General features: G+C 35.3%; 3 protein-coding genes across 6 annotated transcripts in view; 1 reads left to right on the forward strand and 2 right to left on the reverse strand.

Moving 5' to 3' along the window:
- LOC126692770 (probable sucrose-phosphatase 2) overlaps nt 1-19426 on the reverse strand; it is a 33043-nt gene that overhangs the window by 6033 nt on the left and 7584 nt on the right. The gene's annotated exons all lie outside the window — the stretch shown is intronic.
- The window catches only part of LOC126692768 (probable sucrose-phosphatase 2), a 33042-nt gene that overhangs the window by 6033 nt on the left and 7583 nt on the right, over nt 1-19426 (reverse strand). The gene's annotated exons all lie outside the window — the stretch shown is intronic.
- Nucleotides 12235-18341, forward strand: LOC126692771 (piezo-type mechanosensitive ion channel homolog). Of its 3 annotated transcripts, XM_050388533.1 has the most exons (6): nt 12235-12366; nt 12571-12641; nt 13265-13421; nt 13528-13714; nt 15953-16068; nt 17710-18029. In XM_050388533.1, the coding sequence occupies exons 1-6, from the start codon at nt 12362-12364 to the stop codon at nt 17726-17728; spliced, it is 555 nt and encodes a 184-aa protein (XP_050244490.1). In that variant the 5' UTR covers nt 12235-12361; the 3' UTR covers nt 17729-18029. The 3 variants fall into 3 exon arrangements, with proteins under 3 accessions (XP_050244490.1, XP_050244489.1, XP_050244488.1); XM_050388532.1 differs by lacking the exon at nt 17710-18029 and adding an exon at nt 18055-18341 and having other exon boundaries at nt 12345-12641; XM_050388531.1 differs by having other exon boundaries at nt 12345-12641.

Genomic DNA, 19426 nt, shown 5'->3' on the forward strand with positions numbered 1-19426 from the left:
CATCAAAATTAAGAAAATTAAAATAGACACTTGGTATAAAATTAGATTATAGTTAGAAGCTAATTTGGATTCAATTTGGAACCATGTTCTAAAAAGTGAGTTAAACATGATTTCAATGTAAAAAGTGAAATCTTGAACTTTGTGAAAAATTCATTAAAGTGCTCCTATCCCATCCACTCAAATCATTAATTCTAGACTTACTTATTTTGTCATTCAAATCAATAACTTCATTCCTTTCATTACATAACTCTCTCCACCATTACATTTTACTCTCTTCTGCCTCTTATTAATGCTATGTTTGTTTTGAAGTAAAATATTTTTCGGAATTTTTCTTTTTCCATTTTGAAGTGTTTGTTTGCATATAAAATATGGTCAAACTAATAAATATTTTTTGTTGATCATAAAATCCTTTTATAAAAAGTTGTAAAACATTTTACTTTAAAATTTTGGTAAAATATTTTACAAAAACAAATAGTAGCTTCAATCACCCAATTTAGTGGTTAGGTCACTAGTTCGATGGGCTAGGTAGTTAATGCTGCCACTCTTGTAATCGATGTTGAAGGTTCGATAACCAAAGCCTTCATTCCAGCCACGTTGCTAATCATCTAGTCACTGGAGACTCTGCTCCACGATCGGTGTTATAGGTTCAATAACTAAGCTGTTATTCCAGCCAGGCAACCACCGGTGTTGGTAATCCAGTGATTGGACACACCATTCCGCCACCAGCATTGGCGATCCAATCACCAGAGACACCACTCTAGTGCCAGTAGCTAGAGCCCATTGTTTCGACGGTCTGATCACCAGCAACTAGTGCTGGAGGTCTGATAACCACGATTTTAATTGAACTTCTATTGACCAAACAATAGGTATATAGCGCACACATTGATTGCGCTTAAATAACATGTTCTCAAGTTAAAAGTGATTTAAGTTAGATTTATATTTTGAAGCACGATTTGTAAGGTAATTTTGATTTAAGTGAAATGGTGTTTTAAAACAAGATTTTAAGGGAAAGCCATTTTTAAGGTTTTTTTAAAAAAATTGTGTTTTCAAAACACGATTTCAAGGCAAAATGAATAGCACAATTTCAAGGCAAGAAGGATTAAAAGTTTTGTTTTGAAAATACAATTTTAATTAAATTAAAACATTTCAAGGCAAGATGAAATTTAATGAAATAGTTATTACAAACACAATTTCAAAGGAAATATTTTATTTAAGTAAAATCATGTTTTCAAAACTTTATTGTTTAAAATGTAAAACTTATAATAAAAACACTCAATCGTTATGTACAACATACAAAATAAGTTTTAGAACAATAAATTGATTAATCAACTAAATTATGAATGTCATATCAAGTGCACCGATCCTTTGGACATAAGTTTAACCTGTTCTTTAAAACCTCTTAATTTTTTGGTAAAAACACTAGAGTAATGCTAGAGCAATGTCCACATCAGCTATTAAAATACTAAAATACGTGTCAAAAAACTAAAATGAAATTTTTTTCATCACAAAGAGTCAAGGACTTAGAAATTTTTTTTTTTTTAAATCATATCTAAAAAATTACCATACAGACAGCCCATCTTCCACTCCATCACTCTCTCTCTCTCCCTTTGGTGATTTTCTAGATATGGAATGGTATAACCGTGTATTGGATCTTGGTTACTTTTGAATTTTCATTAAAAATGTCTTAAATTTTCAACTTAACCTTGCTTTTTTCCTCAACTAAACCCTTTTCACTCCCTCCTTCTCTCTTGCTATGTCTCTTCAATGTCCTAAGATTACCCTCAACAAAATTCTAAAAGAAAGCTTGGATAGAGATACAACATCAATCACCATCATTTCACAAACCAAGGCTCATTATGATCCAAGACATTAATAAAAAAAACACAAACACCTTAAAGGGAGATCCTTGGATTCAATCCTAGAATTAATGGAGTTCCAGGAGAACATAATCCCAATGAACTTGTATGCCAGAAATGAGACAAAGTTAGCATGGATCTAGTTGGATATGTTGCTGAGAGAGAGAGAGAGAGAGTAGATACCCAGTTTGTGAAGTGTGAGTTTTTAGATTTGATTCTTTTTCCCCCCCCTAAAGAGCTAAAATTTTCTTCTAGTTGAAGGTAGAGAGAAGATGGAAAGTTATAAATTTGGTTTTTTTCCTCAACTTGGGTGTTTTAGCATGTTTGGTTTAGCCAAAACTCTATCTTCATCACCCAATTCTCAAAATCCGTAGGCCCTACCTCAAGAAAATTTGTTTGGTTTATTTATTTTTTTTTTCAATTTACATAACTCAAAACTCGAAAGATTGATTTAGAGTTACCAAAATTGAGAACAAGTTTTAGGAGTTTTCAAGTTATGAAAATTGAGATATGGTGGCATTCTTGTAAATCTATGCAATTGTGTAGGACTTGTAGTCATGACTTATCTCCATCAAGACAAACCACAACATACTCTCCTAACAACTCTCACACCCTTTCTTCCTTCTTATTACTCTAAGTCTTTACTCTATAGACCCAAACCACACCCACCAAATTACATTTCATTTCTTTTTCACCTTCCTCCTTTCTTCCTTTGCATCCTCTCAAGCCAATCCTCTGATTCTCTGAATATTTCTTCCTTTGCATCCGAAGAAGACCACTTGCCCATTCAAAGCTCTCTAGCCAAAACCCAGCAACATCCAGCTGAAACCCAGCAGCCTCGGTCTGAAGCTCTCAATGTGTGGGTTCTTTCATCAAGAATGTTTTGAATGAAGACAATATGTGGGCTTCACCACTTTTTTTGGAAATTTGAGTTTTAGAGGTGAGAACTATACTTGAGAACAAGAACCAAATACAAGTTTGATGGAGTTAAGAGAAAAGTAGAGATAGAGAAATGATGGGTTAGATGTTTAAGTGATAAGAAATAAATTATGAAAATTGAGTTTTGAGTTATGAGTTATTTCGAAATCAAACACAACGGTTTTTTAAAATTATAGTAATAGAGTTTTTCATAAAATGGGACATGTCAATCTAGTTTTTTAATAGCTGATGACGACATTGTCACACTATCAATTTATCAAAAATTTGTAACTCTAACATTGTTAAAAATAAAAAAATAAAAAAATAAAAAAATCTATTGTTGTGTCTCACAAATGATGGTGAAAATGGCCAAATACCACCATTTTGCAAAATTTGTAGCAAAAAAGCACTGTTTCGGAACTAATTAGTGATCTACCACTTTTCTAGTGCTCAAGCTCTACAAACTCAAGTTCCAAATGGTACTCGACTACAGTAAACTCGAGTTCCTAGAAGTTCTGCCACCATGGCACCGTTTGGCATGGCATTTGGGCATTAAAAAATGCCACTTGGTACTCAAGTTTCTTGGAATCGAGTACTGTGCTAGTATAGTACCCGAGTCCATTAAACTCGAGTATGGCCCCTATTTTTAACACCCACACTTAACTCTCTGAATCTCCTTCTCTCCCACTCAGTCTTACTCTCTCATCACTCTCACTTTCTCAATCTCCCTCTCACTTTCTCAATCTCGCTATCATCTCACTCTCAACCTCCCTCTGAGTCTCGCTCTTGCTCTATACTCTCCCTTTTGCTCATGCTCTATTCTCTCACTCTCGGTCTGCATCTTCAATTTGGAATCACAAGGTATGTCTCCTTATCTCAATATTTGTTTGAGCATTGGGGGAGTTAGGGTTATTTATGGGTATATGTCGGTATTTGTGGGTATTTGTGGTGTAGTTTTTGAAATTTTTTTGTTTTTTTTGTTTTTTTGTTTTTAATGAACATTTTCATGTGTTATTAGAGCAACCAGTCATTGTAGGACACAGTTAGCATTCTTATTAAGGCCATATTTGATTTGTGAGACTGAGTAGGTTGCTTAGAATATATGCAGCAAATCCCTATTAGTGTGTAAAGGATCCATAGCTGAGCCTAAATTTTTTGGGGGCTTGATGTCATTGAATAATGAGTAGGATGCTTGGACTATTAAAGTGAGAGTTGATTTTAATAATGTAGAGAGACTTTCATTTTAGAAATTTCTTCCATGTGGTAACTATGTTGTACTACCTTATTCTTTGCTCTGTTATATCATTGGTTTCCACCTCCCTCTAAAGAATGTGAAGAGTTGATTCAAGGTCTTTTAAGTATGGTGCCCTAGAGTTTTGTCTGGATAAGTCTATTAATGAAAGTGGAAAGCACATGTATGTGACTCCTTTATTACTTACATAAAAGAGCGATGCTAAGGATATTACATATAGCTTACAAACTGACGTGTTAACTTTTAATTGTTTAAGCACAACACAAAAAGGATGGTAAAAAATTTGTTTAGTATGTTGTTGATGTAGGCACCAATCTTATTATTGGCATGTAAGTTTGTAAGTCTTTTATAGTAAAATTCATAGAAGCTTTAGCATTTTCCATATGTGGGACCATATAATTGACATGTAAGTTTGGAGTCAAATGTGAGACCATATCAATAGAGACAAACTATTATCACTAGACCAGTAGTAATTACTCTCTTATTTGGTATAGAATCAAAGAACACTCACTTTCATGAAAAGAGAAAAACAATGATGAAGGAAAAATAGTTTGTTGGTTCCAATCTTGTAGATAGGGGAGGGTACTTGGGTTTTCTCTAAATTGTATTTGTTTTATAGTGAAACTCTCTCTCTTTCTCTCTCTCCTATTATTTTCTTTTGAAAATAAATTGCATAGAATACATAGTGATTGATACATCCACTAACATTAAAAATTCTAAACTTTATTGATGCTGAAGTGAGTTTAGTTGTTCTTATGGTTGATGGGATCCTTGTTGAACCAAACTAGTAGGGCTGGTTTTAATGGTGGTGGTGGGGTTGTGAAGGAGGTGTTCAATTATGTTTCTTTATTTGTTAAATTGATAGTTGTGTGGTAGACTTGTTGAACTAGATTGCTTTGAATATCTCTTATACATATTGCGAATTGGGATTGATTAGGGGAGGTCAGCTATGCTTACACTGGCTTTATTGGTTTGAGGGATTAATTAATTGGGAAAAGAAAATATATTTGTATTCGTTCATTTTAATATCTAATGCAAGTAGTTTAGGCATGCGTAAATATTTTATTTGCTTATGAGGCCATAAAAAGTGTCTCCTTTCTTTGTGTGTGTGTGTATATATATATAATTGCGTATGGGTATTTGATGAATATGCTTTCAAATCTGATTAAGATGACATTAAAAATAAATAAATAAATAAGAAAATATCTAAAGGGTTAGGCCTTGGGCATGCTCTTTAAAAAAAGAATTAGAATTAGAATGTGTCATGCTCCTTAAAAAAAGAGGATTAGAATGTTTATGCTTTGTATTCGACCTAATGGGCCATTAATTAGCTTTAATTTATGCCAGATATGGACCCACATGGAGCGGGACCCTCTATCCAACCTTTGTTGATGAGGCAACCTGTACATCGTTCAAGTTCGCTTTAGGATCCTTCGGCAGGCAAGGTATGCACTTGTCCAAAATCATAGTGTAGTGGAAAGATTTTTCTTACTATGCACTTGTCCCTAGCATTGGCATTTAAGTTTGAAGCATATTTATTACGTGCTTAGTGAATGCTATTATTAATACAATGCTGCTCCGTTTGCAGGAAGTGCCAGGGGTACTAACTTGTCATCACCGATTTATAAGTGTGCCAGAAGGTGGGTTAGATCCACAGATTACTGCTTATATTGCAGATGCGGGGTTAAAGGGGCTATTTCGGGTCCCAAATATAGACCTTGACCATGATCACGACGTTGGTGGAAAGATGGCGGCCGAAGACACACTTATTCTACTTGCCCCACGGTGAGATGACCATCACACAAGACATGGAGGTTATAATGGGGATACCTATAGATGGCTTGCCGGTGGTGGGATTTACCAATATGAAAGATTGGGGCGACCTCTACGTCGAAGTGCTAGGGCATAGGCCACCAGGCAGACAAGTCGGTGCCGGTAAGAACACTGCGGTGATGGAAGGGTCGAGGGTAAAAGCCAAATGGCTCGAGAAGCAGTTTAGCAACCCTCTCCTGGCTGATGCCACTGAGGTGCTTGTGCAATAGTATGCTCAGTTTTACATATTGGGGATGTTAGGTAGTATGCTATTTATGGACAAGTCTGGCGAACAACTTTCAATTATGTATCTGCAATTTTTCAATCCAATCAGCAACGGAAAGAATTATAGTTGGGGTAGTACAGCACTAAGTTGGGGTAGTACAGCACTAAGTTGGCTATATAGACACCTTTGTAAGGCCTCAAAGAAGACAGCCAAGCAAATTGGCGGTGCACTGCTATTGGTGCAGTTGTGGGCATGGGTAAGGTTTCCACACATATGTCCTGTGATGAGGCATCCACACCAGGCACTTCCCCCAGGTCCACTTGCTATCAGGTATGTAGGATCTGAGATAGTTATCGTTTTACATTTCCGCATTAATTTTTTCTCATGGGAATTATGTAAGTAACTAATATGAAGGTTATATCTGTGTTGTTTGCTAGATGGAAAAGGGCTAAGGGCAAAATTGAACATCCAATGCACGTCCTACGTGACTATCATGTGTCGCTTGCTTCGCTACGGCCAAATCAGGTATCGTGCCTTACAAGTGTACTTACAATTCACTTTGGAATGAATAAACATTTTTTATTTCAGAGTTAAACATTGTTGCCATGTATTGTTCACATTCATTACACATTTTTTTCTAATTATATTGTTAATATGGTTGTTTGCATCTGTTGGATCATTGCAAATTGTCTGGGAGCCATACAGAAATTATTTGGGTTCCCTGCCCGTATATTGTACGACAGGCCAACACATATGAAGGTCTATTGTGCAGCTTATACATTTTTGGGTAGTTGAAGGCCATCACCCCAAACGTGTTCTTTAACAATTTGGGATGAAGCAAGGCATACCGGTCGATGTCGATACTTCAATTGAACTTCACAAGATAACACTCCAAGGCAAGCAAGACAAAAACTGGGCTGAAGTACATGCCATGCATATTACTAAATGGAATGTGCACGCCTCAATTGCCAATGCACCACCCTTACATAGGGAGATGAGCTACAATGACAAGTATATGGTGTGGTTTTGTCCCCGCACTATTCGCCATATTACAAAAGAAACCTCGTACTGGGACACTTTGGTAAGTTCACAAAGACTGTTCTGTTATAAATGTACCTTGCTTCGCATAGTTTACTTCAACCTACTAACACTACTTTTGTATACTTGTGACAGGTTGAATTACAGTTGAGGATTATGACGAAGTGTGAACCAGGGTCTGAGATATACATCAACTGTATTAATGCCTTGCAATCTGTTGAAGTGATCGGTCGGTTGACCTTGGACAATGCACACGCTGTGGGCAACACAAGTGAACTGGCTGTAGGGTGTGGTTGGCAAGCAGGTGGACGTCAAGGGCATAGAGGCTGTCAATCTAGTCAACTTCATACATCAAGTTGGCGTCCCACATCTGGTCAGTGTCACACACCTATGCCCACATCTGGTCGACGTCACACACCCATGCCCACATCTGGTCAGCAACACACACCCAGGCATGACCACACCATGGAGAAGGCAAGTTAAACAGCAAATGAGATGTGTTTGGACATTGGTTATGACACGGGCTCCATGATGATGCGAGTCCATCCCATATGTTTGCCCATGGGGACACATCTCGGTCCCCATCCACATCCTCTACTACATCTTCGTTGCCCACCACCCATACGTCTCCCCCACTGACTACCCGCACTACCCCCGCAGATGTATGTGGTAGAGATGAGATGAGGTTTATGCCCACCCCTGGGTGACTCACCCTTGGTGCTGTCCCCCCTGAGTTTGTGCATACCAAGTTCATCCAAACAGAGATACCCACCCCCCTACCAAAGGCTTCACACATTGAGGATTGGCCACAAAGGCCGCAACAGACATGGACACATTCTCTTGACTTTGGGACTGGATATGGTACTATACTTCAATTCAATACCGATTACATATACATCTCTTTATAGTTAAATGATTTGCATATTAGTATTTACTTGTGTTCTTTTCAAGCAAGGTGAGACCAGTCAAGGAACTAGTGAGGAGAAGAAAATGGGGATGATTTTTGATGGTCAATTGGCGTGGGTGGAACCAAAAATGGTGCCTTCCAAGTGGTGTGTTTCTCTTAAGAATACTATTTTGAATTCAATTGTGGGCATTTCTTAAAGGGGTAGAAAAACCATCTTGAGAACATATTGTTGTCCTTTAGTCATATTTGTCAAGTAGGAAATAATTGAACTCAAAGATTCCCAATTGTAAGAGTTTTTGACATCCTCATTTAGAGTTGGTGCATGCTCACTCAAGGCTGTGAATGTTTTAGCTTTTCTAATTCACTTTTACACCCATTTGATCAAGTTATGGGGATCTTAACAACAAGCAAACCATAGTTAGTAGGCAAGTGAAAATACAGGAATTGATAACAACTTTGCAAGAATGAGGAAGCATGAAATAATGTCTTAGTAAGTGGACTAGAAGCACTCATGACGAGTGTGTTGAAAATAGTAATTTGAGAGGCAATATCTCATGTCTAAACAGTCAACTGACATTTGAAGATACATTTTACAGCTGTGTTTAGTACTAGGTATTGTTTTTTCCAATTGCAACAATATCTATCTCTTTTCAAGTATGAAATTGGGAAAACAAAACTTTGTTCTGAAACATTACAATGAGAAGCAGTTACCTACCTACCTAAAGAGCTAATAAGTTTGATTATTAACTCAATTAAATTATGCTTTGCCAATTGTTTGCTTTTCATTTTTTGAAAAGTACTCTGCTAATACCAATTCTTATGGTTGGTCTTTTGTTGCAACTCAACAAGTTCAAGAATCAATGCTGCTTTGGGCTTGCAATAGTATAGGATCTTTTTGTGATGTATAGGATCTTTTTGTCCTGTGGTGATATATTTTTTGTACCACATATATTTTGGCAATGAACTTGAAGATTTTGGCTTATAAGCTGATATATTTTTTGTTGGTAACTTGCAAAATTCTGGGAATGAACTTCAGAAATTTCCATTTCAGACCTTTAGATACCCTACAGCGTCGTTTTTAAAATGCACCCAAAACATGGTCTATAGCCACGTTTAAAAAAAAATGCAACTATTAGGTCTCAGCCTATAGCCGTGTTTTCAAAAACGCGACTATAAACCTGTTGGACCTATAGTCGCTATGAATAGGCTGTACGTGTAAACATGGCTATAGACCAAATGGGGCTATATGATGGTGAGATGCATTATTAGGCTACAAAAATGATTTTTGTTTTGGGGGGGGGGGGGGGGGGGGGGTTTGGTTTTTTGAAATTCCAGTGCATTGTTTACGATTTGTTCAAGGAGTCTTAGAACTGAGCACGGAGGGAAATCCTATGTTGAGCTTCTGCAGGTTAATTTGGTACTTGTAGAGGTGTATTTTGATGTGTATTTTGATATGTATTTCTTTTTTTAATCGTTTGATTAGGATTTGATGGAAAAGACTATTGTCCTTGGCTTGGCAACAATGTTTAACCGATTTAGTGCATCTTTGTGTAAGCTTGTTGAAAAATATGCTGAAAATTTAGCAAGTCAAGGTTTTTAACAACAACAGTGGAGTACCTTAAACTTTGGGCTCTAATGAATTGTCATCTGAACTTGTGATCGCAAGAGATCGCATTGCACTCACTACAGAACCTGGTATGTGATGTTGGTAATGTCTTGGATTTAATGTATTCGTCTATTTTCCCCATCTGCAGCTGGATGTCACATCCGCTCAGCTTCTTGTAACAGATAATGATTTTAGGGACAAAGCTTTTAGAATTCAACTTAGTGAAACTGTACAGTCATTATTAGCTCTCAAGTGAGACATTAACCTGCGCGGGCAAGGTCATCAGAATTCTTTTTTTTTTTTTTTTTTGTAAGCGTATTGAGGAATCTTGTTTGGGTTTCTCAGTTAATGCTACATACCATTTTGTTGAGTGTGTGACTGAGCCTAAAACAAAGAGGAGAAGGGGTTGTAGGGAAGTAGGATTAGCTCAACAGAAAAAAAAAAAAAAAAAAAAAAAAAAGGAGCATTGGATTTCATGCCTCTAGAGCTGTATTCATAAAAGGATATACAGAGAGAGCTTTGAGGTAGATTGGTCAAGCTCTTGAGCTCCCAGCTATTCTTGATGGTGTATTGGGCAGATTTATGGTGTGGGTTTGTTGAACAAAAACAAGGAAACTGAGAGGCTCTTGGTTTTTTTGAGCTCTTGTGCCATGAGAACAATATAGAGCATTTTGGCTAAACTTGAGCAATTAGAGAGAGCTCGGTACCTTAGCTTGCATATTCCCTCTCTCCCTCATTTTATTTGGTTATTTGGTTAGTGAGGGAATATTCCTCACTAGGCATATGCCCTTCAAATAATGCTATTAATGATCTTCAAAGATTTTAATGGTGATCTCAAACAACTCGTGTCTGAAAAAAGAATAAAGAGAAATCATCTATTATTTATGATCTTCATTTGAGGCTAATTTGTGAGTTTACTAATATCATGCTTAATTTTGTGCATTTGCTAGGTTATTTTCTTTGTGTGCATACTTTCTTTCCTACTATACCAATTGTTTTATCATTCACTTCTTTATCTGCTACATGCAGCTGCCTCACTCAATTGGAATTTGATATCCCTGGCTGATTTATTAGCTTTTCTTTTCATTCAATACAATGATACAAAAATTGGTAAGCTGCTTACACTATTTGTCAGATAATTTTTCTTTCCTTTGATTTCATTTTTTCCCTGTTATTGATGCCTTTGAGTTTGACTGGATCATCTTTCTTGAATTATTTAGGTAAGGTTTATCATTATCATTTCTACCTTATTTCAATCTGGAGTGCCACTGTCTAGACACTACATGCTTGTTTTTGGCAAAGGGGTGCAATTGTGGAAATTTTAGATTCCATTGTCCGCTTTAAGTTGTATGGAAAAGAAAAAAGAAGAAAAAAAGAAAAGAAAAGATATGCTGCGAGTCATGACTGTAACTATGATAGCTTAGTGTTAGACCTAATGCGTCTTTGTATCCTCAAATCCTATGAAAACTACTTTGAGAAAACTTAATGGGTTATCAGTTTTGAAATACATACATGGTAAATTTATTGTTGTGAGTACTATTAAACTTCTAATTATCCCCTAATTATATTATTCTGTTAAATTATGATGTAAAGATCATTGAACCATTTTATGATAAGTTTTTATTATTATTTGGTTTTAAGAGTGTTAAAAAATTGTTATCTCCATGGACTGATAGGATCAACTATTTTGTTAATAGGAATGGTTGTTCTAGGATTTAATTGCATGTACTTTTCCCTGACCCAAATTAAATATGGCCATACATTTGCAATTGTTTTGTCATTATTATTTTAAATTAATTTTTGGGCTAATAATTAATACTTATTTACTAATTGCTATTAATGTTTTGTCATCTAACAGGTTCTTTTTTTTTTTTTTGAAACAAAAGCATATCATTCAATTAATTAACAAAGTTAACATCTTGGTACACAACTTCTCTAGCTATTGGAGGAACATCTTTCATCCAATACCTATCCTCAGAAATATTTCTAGCAAATTGAGCTAATACATGAGCAACCCAGTTCCCCCCTCTCCTAATACAATCAATCCTTACCCAATGCAAATTCCGAATCAAATGTTGAATGTCCCCAACCACATTCCCCATCAGTGACTGATCAAGCTGCATCGTCGAAATAGCTGACGTGGCCGAGCTGTTATCTCCTTCAATAACAAATTCTGAGAATCCCGCATCCACCGCAAACTCAATCGCCTTCCTACATGCAAGAAGTTCCACTTCCTCACTGCACAGCACCGCCGGACCCTTGGCTGCCATGGCTGCCATAACCTCCCCTTTGTCATTGCGAATTACAGCACCAAAACCAGAACTATTGAGGCAGGAAAATACCGCTGCATCAAAATTAAGTTTGAAAACGGACTGTGGAGGAGGCTGCCAGGTAACACGAGCTGGCTGCATCGCTGTTTCAGTTCTCATCTGATCTTGGGCAGTCCGAAAGTCCTCTAACAGCTCCCTTGCTCGAGTGATCAACCATCCCGGTTCATGAAATTTCCCTCCATATACAACCCGATTTCTTTGATTCCAAATCTGCCAAGCTTGCACCAAAACCTCCTCCAGATCATGCAACTCATCTAACAGGTTCTCGATTTCAGAGACAATCGTGGTTCTCATGGTTTGTCGTTAATTTTTCCCTATTGGCTATTCTTTCACATGCCATATTTCATATCGTTTTCGCTATTGAGGGGGATCAATGGAGTGTAGAGGATGCTCAGTGGGCCAACATAATTGGTTTTATGAGGTATAGAATGTGTCTATTTCTTATTTTTTACCTTACTATCTCATAGATATTCGGTCATGAAGATACATGATTACTTTGTCAAGAGTCACTCTATACATAGATGTGGGATGTTTTGCAAAGTCCAGTCTTGGAGGCCTTTGTCTGTGATATATTTTTGGTCGTACAAGTATTAGCAGCCTCTATTGCTCTAATTGAAATCTACAGGAGTAGATTTGGTCTGGATTCATGGAGAGATTCTTGTTTGGGGCATCTATTTTCTTCTGTCGTTCGCATAGGTTTGTTAATTTAGACTATGTTACATAACTTTCTTTTTGGTTATAAATTTACTATTTCTTTATCTTTTATTTATGGATCTGAATGGGTGCTATTTTTTCAAGAGTATAATTTTATTAAGTCAGGAGTGCTTATGTGTGGATTTGAATGTTGTGATGTATTATATTTACTAATTTATTTCCTCACAAAAAGGAAGAAAGGTAAATCTTGCAATTTTCTCAGTGTTTTAGATAATTTTAGTAGATCATGAACTGGACGAATGCAATAAGCATAAAAGTTTGCTCTTAACAACCTCTCTCCCTCTCCCAGTCCCCTTTATATGGTCCATTCCATAAAATATGAGTTATAAAATTTTAACATCCTTCAAGTAAACACTCTTTTACTTGACTTCCATTCTCAACAATCAAGGAGATGGCAGCTCGATTGCATCTGAGGTGGTGAAGCATCTATGATTATTATTTGCATCAAACTTAGGATTACTTAAGTTCAATGAAGTAGAATTTCTCTCAATAGGTCTGGGTGATGGGTCACAGTTGACTATAATTGAGTATTGATTTCCTTTTTACAATATAAGTTTGACTTGGATGTTGAATTTGGACTATTTTCTTGTTTTGTTGCTTTGAAGGTTCTCATCTCAGGGTTTTATGCTGCTTATTGTTGCCCGCTGTACAGCTAGTCACGGGAATCAATCACCCATATTGGGCCTCTTTTCCATTTTTCATTTGTAGCAGCATTGGACTTGTTGATTGGTCTTTAACAAGCAATTTTCTAGGTCTCTTCTGGTAAGCATTATAGTTTACATCAAATGTCAATCTTTCTACTAGTCATTCTACTTAGCAGAAAATACCAATTTTTTACTGATTTAAATTTTTTCATACTGGAATGAAGGTGGTGGAGGCATCTTTTGTTGTATTCAGGCTTGAACATCATTCTTCTTTATGTATATCAACTTCCCATTGAGTTTTCTGAGATCTTTCTTTGGGTTGCTGAATTCATTAGGCTCTTCAAAATATCTACAAAATCAGAGTGGTCGGAAGTTTGTTCTGGTCTTTCCCTCCTACTTTTCTCTGTCATGGTGAGCATAGTTTTACTAGTACATCTATAAACTAGGTTATGTTCTATTTGGGGCCATTGTCTGGTGTGATGGTATAGTCTTGGTTGTCAAGTGGGGATGCATCATACGTAAGTTTAGAGTGGCCACTTCTTGCAAAAGTTCTGAAGCTAATAACCTTTCTTAGGTTTTAGCTAGACCATCACTAGGTAATGGCCTTATCAAATGAAACAATTATGTTCTCATGTTGCAGTTTGTTCCTTGTTCTTGTGTCAATTAGGGTATTATGCAAACGTGTCTAATTTGTTTTGAATTTCCTAAATAAAAATGACCACTCTTTCTAGGTTATAACTTATAACTAGCATTTCTTTTTCTTGAGAAAAATAGAATACCATGTTCAATTTTGTGGTCTTATAAGCTTTCTTCAATCTAAATGTTATGATCATAGTCTTGTGAGTCTGTCAGTTGGTCCTCAAAATTTTTTTTTTTCTTATTTTTTATCTTTTATGAAGACTTTTGTTTTTCAATAGTAAAAAGTAAGAACTTGGATATTGTTAAATTAAAATTTTCCCAAAAGCTTAAGCTCATGGGAAATGGTAAATTTAATCATTTAATGACATAATTCTAACACTCCCCCTCACGTGTGGGCTCAAATTACCTTTTAATAGGTGAGGCTCAACATGTGAGATTTTAAAATGAGAGGTAGTGTGGAGGAGGCAGGGATCAAACTCATAACCTACTACTCTAATATCATGTAAATTAGAAATTTTATCAAAAGCTTAAGCTTATGTGAAATGGTGAATTTAATCATTTAACCACATAATGCTAACAAATATGCTCGTTGGTGTAAGCTTGAAAACATTGTTGGGCTGGTTTTGAATCAACTTAAGCTTTGGACAGAATGGGTTCCTAACATGTTATCAGAGGTCTTTGATTCTAGTCTTGCTCCCCAGTTTCTCCTTTTATGTTTGCATGTTCTTCATTTAGTGTTTATAGTTAAGGCCTGTACATGAGGTGGTGTTGGTGTAAGATAGGTATTTCTCAACAACTTGAGCTTTTGGAACAATTGGTTCTTATGTTGTTTCCTTCACAAAATGGATCTTTTCTCTATTTTCTAAAATAAAATTTGAAGAATTATTAGTAATTTCTTCCTTTATCGTTTTTTTTTTTTTTGGGGTGTAATGAAATTTACAAGTTTTCTTTCTTGATAGTTGAGAGACATTAGCAAAGGGAAGACTTTAGGGCACTAATGGATAATAAATACATAGAATCATTAAGTAGATACTTCAGTCCAATAGTCCTTAGGCTATATATCCTGCAGTTTTTGATGAAATCCAATTCTACAGAAAAATGCATAGGAAGGAGGAAAGTAAATAATAAATTTTAATCATCAAGATGTCTCATTAAATGCTCAAGATGGTGAAACATCATCCACAACCATTTGGCAGAAATGTTCTTGTTCTAAGGAACCATATGATAGGATGCCTAGTTCCTTCTAATGTTGATTCTTTACCTTGAGTATCTCCCAACCTAAAGCAAATTAAATTGAAACTCACAATTTAAATCTACTAGTTACAAGTGGTTCTGGAAAGCAAGGTAAAATTTATGACATACATAGTACGAGTTGAAGTTAAGCTGCCTTCTATTAGTGAATTGTAAAATCTGCTTTTATTGAACATATTAAGATTTTTTATCTCCTTTTTAATACATTAATGATTTGTAAAGTGTCCAAAATATACACATTCTTTGAGTTGGTTCACCTTATTTCTGTGGAATCTAGCTGCTGACTGTAGCCATTTATGTATAGATTGGTTCTATTATAAATTGGCCATAGAAGTACTTCAAAATATTAACATGGGGGCAATGTAGAACCAGGTTATTACATGAGCATCTTTGCAAGGTCAAAATGCTATTTGAATTATCTGCATGTATTTTATTTGGTACACTGAAAAAAGGTATGGTGAAAATGATTTCTTGGATACACTTATCATTGTTCAATTGGTATGGGTAGTTCTATTATCTATTATATTTGAGCTTTGATACTTGCACAAATCGTGTGCATTAAGACACAATTTAGTCACAGTGGTATATGTATGACACTTGGAAGGGAGTGGAGCTCTAGGGCACGTAACTTGACATGTTGACTGTCACATGAATTTGTACCTGGGAATTATGAGACATAGATTTGTGCAAATTGCAGTTCTAACTATCCTTGTTATGTTATGTGCTCATTAATTTTTCAATTGTTACTTTTGTTCACAGCTATCCTGGATTAGATGTGATATTGCAGAAATGGATATTATCATGTCCACAGGAGAACGCAGCTTGACTAAGCAGCTTCTGTACAAAAAGCATTCGTTTTTCATTCGCAAATCAAGGTAATTATTGGGAATGGTTATATCATTCTAATCTTCATGATTTCATCTCTTTTTTTTTCAAGGAATTTATTCCTAGTTACACAATTGAATTGCTTTAACTAAGTCTATACTTCTGTAAAATTTTGGAGCAAACTATACATTCTTATGGATGATATCTTAGAAGGGAAATAGTTTCTTGTCTCTGGAAACCTCTCTAATTGCATACATGGAACCCTTTCAAGTTAATTAAGGCTCTCACACTTTAGAATTCAACTTAGTGAAACTGTACAGTCATTAAAAATGCAAGCATGATGCAGATATATGATTTCCCTTTCACTTAGGAAAATTACATAGATCCTCCTAGAATTTTAGGGTGATTTTCAAATTAACTCTTGAGTTTCTCAATCCATCAATATCCAACCTTTAGTTTCAAAATTGTTGCAATCTAGATCTTCATTGAGGCCTATTAACTAGAGATATTGGAAATTCAAGCAAACTGCCCTTGAGAACTATTTGGAGGCTAAAGGTCTTTCACATGAACAATAAAATGACAGTACAAACTTACAAAATGATGGCATCTTCATTAAATTGTGTTTATTGATTAGGTTTTACATATAAATAAACCGTTTTCTAAATTTCGTTTTGTGCCAAAATACCATCTGCAACTCTTGTGTTGAATTTTTATTACTTAGATAATTTCTAAGTACAACTTATATGGATTTCCATTATTTTTAGTTAACGAATTCAAAGACTTACTAACAGCACATTGTAACACTTTTAAGATTATAGGGTTGACATTAGTGCAATCAAATCTTTTAGGTTTAGTTTGATGCTAATCCCAAGCTCTGGGGTTTATTTTGTAATTACTTATAAATATATTTTGAAAATTGTTTGATTATCATGTTATTAGGTTGTGAAGTCCTATAATTGGTTATGATGAAGACACAACTCAAGAAGAAGAAGAAAAATATCGCATCATGATTTGATTTTAGAATCTAACTTGTCATTTTTAGGTTTTCATTAACTATCTGACTAATCAATTTTAAAGAAACTTTTTTTTTTTGAAAAGTTACATGGGTTGTAGTGCATACAAGCTCAGGATACCTCTTGATTTTCCTCCTACTGATTTGGGATTATTAATCCACTTGTATGACAACGCTGCAAAGATAGTGCAAGCAATTCAAAAGTTTTAAAATTGAAATTGCAATTATTTCCTAAGTCAGATTGTTTTGCATGTTGCTCAAATCTTCAATGATGTTAACAGGGCCATGTTTGATCACTTTATAAGACTGAAAGTGACATTTTGTTTTCCCATTGGATTTGCTATTGTGAATTACACATTAGAACTTCACAAATTTCTCATTATAACTCTGCTTTTGACAATTTTTTGTTTTCCATTGCAAAGCTAACTTGTTACCATTTTATGTCTTTGTGAACTATAGAGAAAAATTCTGAAGCCGTTTTGCCCTTACTTTGGAGTATTTAGCTTTTACTCTTTAGTGGTTAGCAAAGCAAAAAAATTGTTTCAAGTGACTCTTTAGTCATTTTGAATACTGGCCTGAGGCTTGTTCAAATTTTTTGGTGTGATTCTATGTTAATCTTGTTTGCACACAACTAAGTCCATCTTTTTCTTTTCTATAATTATTTTTTTTAATATTTCAGGGTGCTTTTGTCAAGCTAGGACATTTCACGAAGAACATTAGAAGCTTCCTTAGTGCTTCTCAGTCTCTGAAGTCTTGAGAGAAATCTAGGATGATGTCCTAGGGTGTTTTTTTATATGATCTGTGTTTTAATCCACACAATTGAATTCGGGGAACGTTGTCATTTTATGCATGTGTGTATATACATACATGTGTGTGTGTGTGTGTGTGTGTGTGTATGCGTGTATCTGATTGAAATTTTGTGAAAAAAATAAAACCATATGTAAACCATTATATTATCTAACTTAATAGTAATTTTTTATCATATTTTTGAATGACCAATGCTACTATTGCACTATATTGGTAGGTGATGTAAATATCCCAACTGAATTGGCCGAAAATGGTTGTATCCATGCCGTGGAGGCCAATGAACTAATTATGGATTGCTTCATAAGTGGTTCAGTAAAAAACAGAAATATAAGAGAGCTTGACACGACGATTGCTTTTCATGGGTACTCCATGCAGATGGTTCACCAACTCAGTCCCAAGGCTCAACATTTTTATGATCATTTTGATTTATCTAATTCTATTTCCAAGTTATTTGTAAGCATATTGTAATTGACTACTATTTATAGGAGTTGCTTCATTTGCTTACTTTACTTCTAGACTTGCCGCATAGTGCCACCATCTGCTAACTTTCATCTGTATGACATTAATAATGAATCATGATTTTCACACCCTTTAAAATGGAGAGGAGAAAAAAAGTGAATATCATAAGATTTTTGTCATTAAAAAGAAAAGGGAAAAAAGAAAAAAAAAATGTTCTAATGGGTTGCATGACTTCAACAACAGTTTTTGTAAAGACAGAATCTGGATGATTTCACTCATTTTGGTTATTATACCCGAGCCATACTCGAGTTTAGTGGACTCGGGTACTTCTAACACAGTACTCGAGTCCTAGAAACTCGAGTATGAATCTAGATGATTTTCACTCATTTCACTTATTATACTCGAGCCATACTCGAGTTTAGTGGACTCGGGTACTTCTAATACATTACTGAAGTCCTAGAAATTCGAGTATCAAGTGGCATACTTATTACACACCTACTTTCTAGCGCCAACCACTACAATGAATGATACTCGGGTACCTCTGAACAAAATAACCCCTCGCCAGCTTTCAACTATTTTCAATATCTATCTTTCCAAGTCCATGTGACGAGTCAGAACACTTACTAGAAACAAAAGCTTTACTAGTAGTTGGGTCACCATCTGCAAGTCTTTGACTCTCAGTGTTAGTGTCTCCATCCAAGACCAACGTGTTGTCCATTAAACCTTTGGGTCAGCCTTGTTGTGACCAGTACATAGAGGTAATAGTTAAATACTTAGTTTTGGATTGTGTTTGCATGTGGTTTGTATGAGATTTTTATGCATGAGGTGTATTTCATGTAATGAGTTTTGCAATATTAACTATGTACAACTGTTGATATATATATATATATATATATAACTTTTTTGTCAAAACAAATGGAGCACAAATATAAAAGAATCAAGCTTGACCATATGATAGCAAATAGACAGCATGCATAGTAAGATTATTTTGTAAGTTACACACATACACATAGTGGTGTAAACACAATAAAATTAAGCAAATCCTTTGAAAATATTCAATCCAACAACACCTTCAGAATAAGCAAGTGCTAGAACTAGTAAAGGTTAGTTGAATTCCTAATTCGTGACAA

The sequence above is a fragment of the Quercus robur genome, chromosome 7 (assembly GCF_932294415.1).
Source record: "Quercus robur chromosome 7, dhQueRobu3.1, whole genome shotgun sequence".
In the NCBI taxonomy this organism is placed as follows: Eukaryota; Viridiplantae; Streptophyta; class Magnoliopsida; order Fagales; family Fagaceae; genus Quercus; species Quercus robur.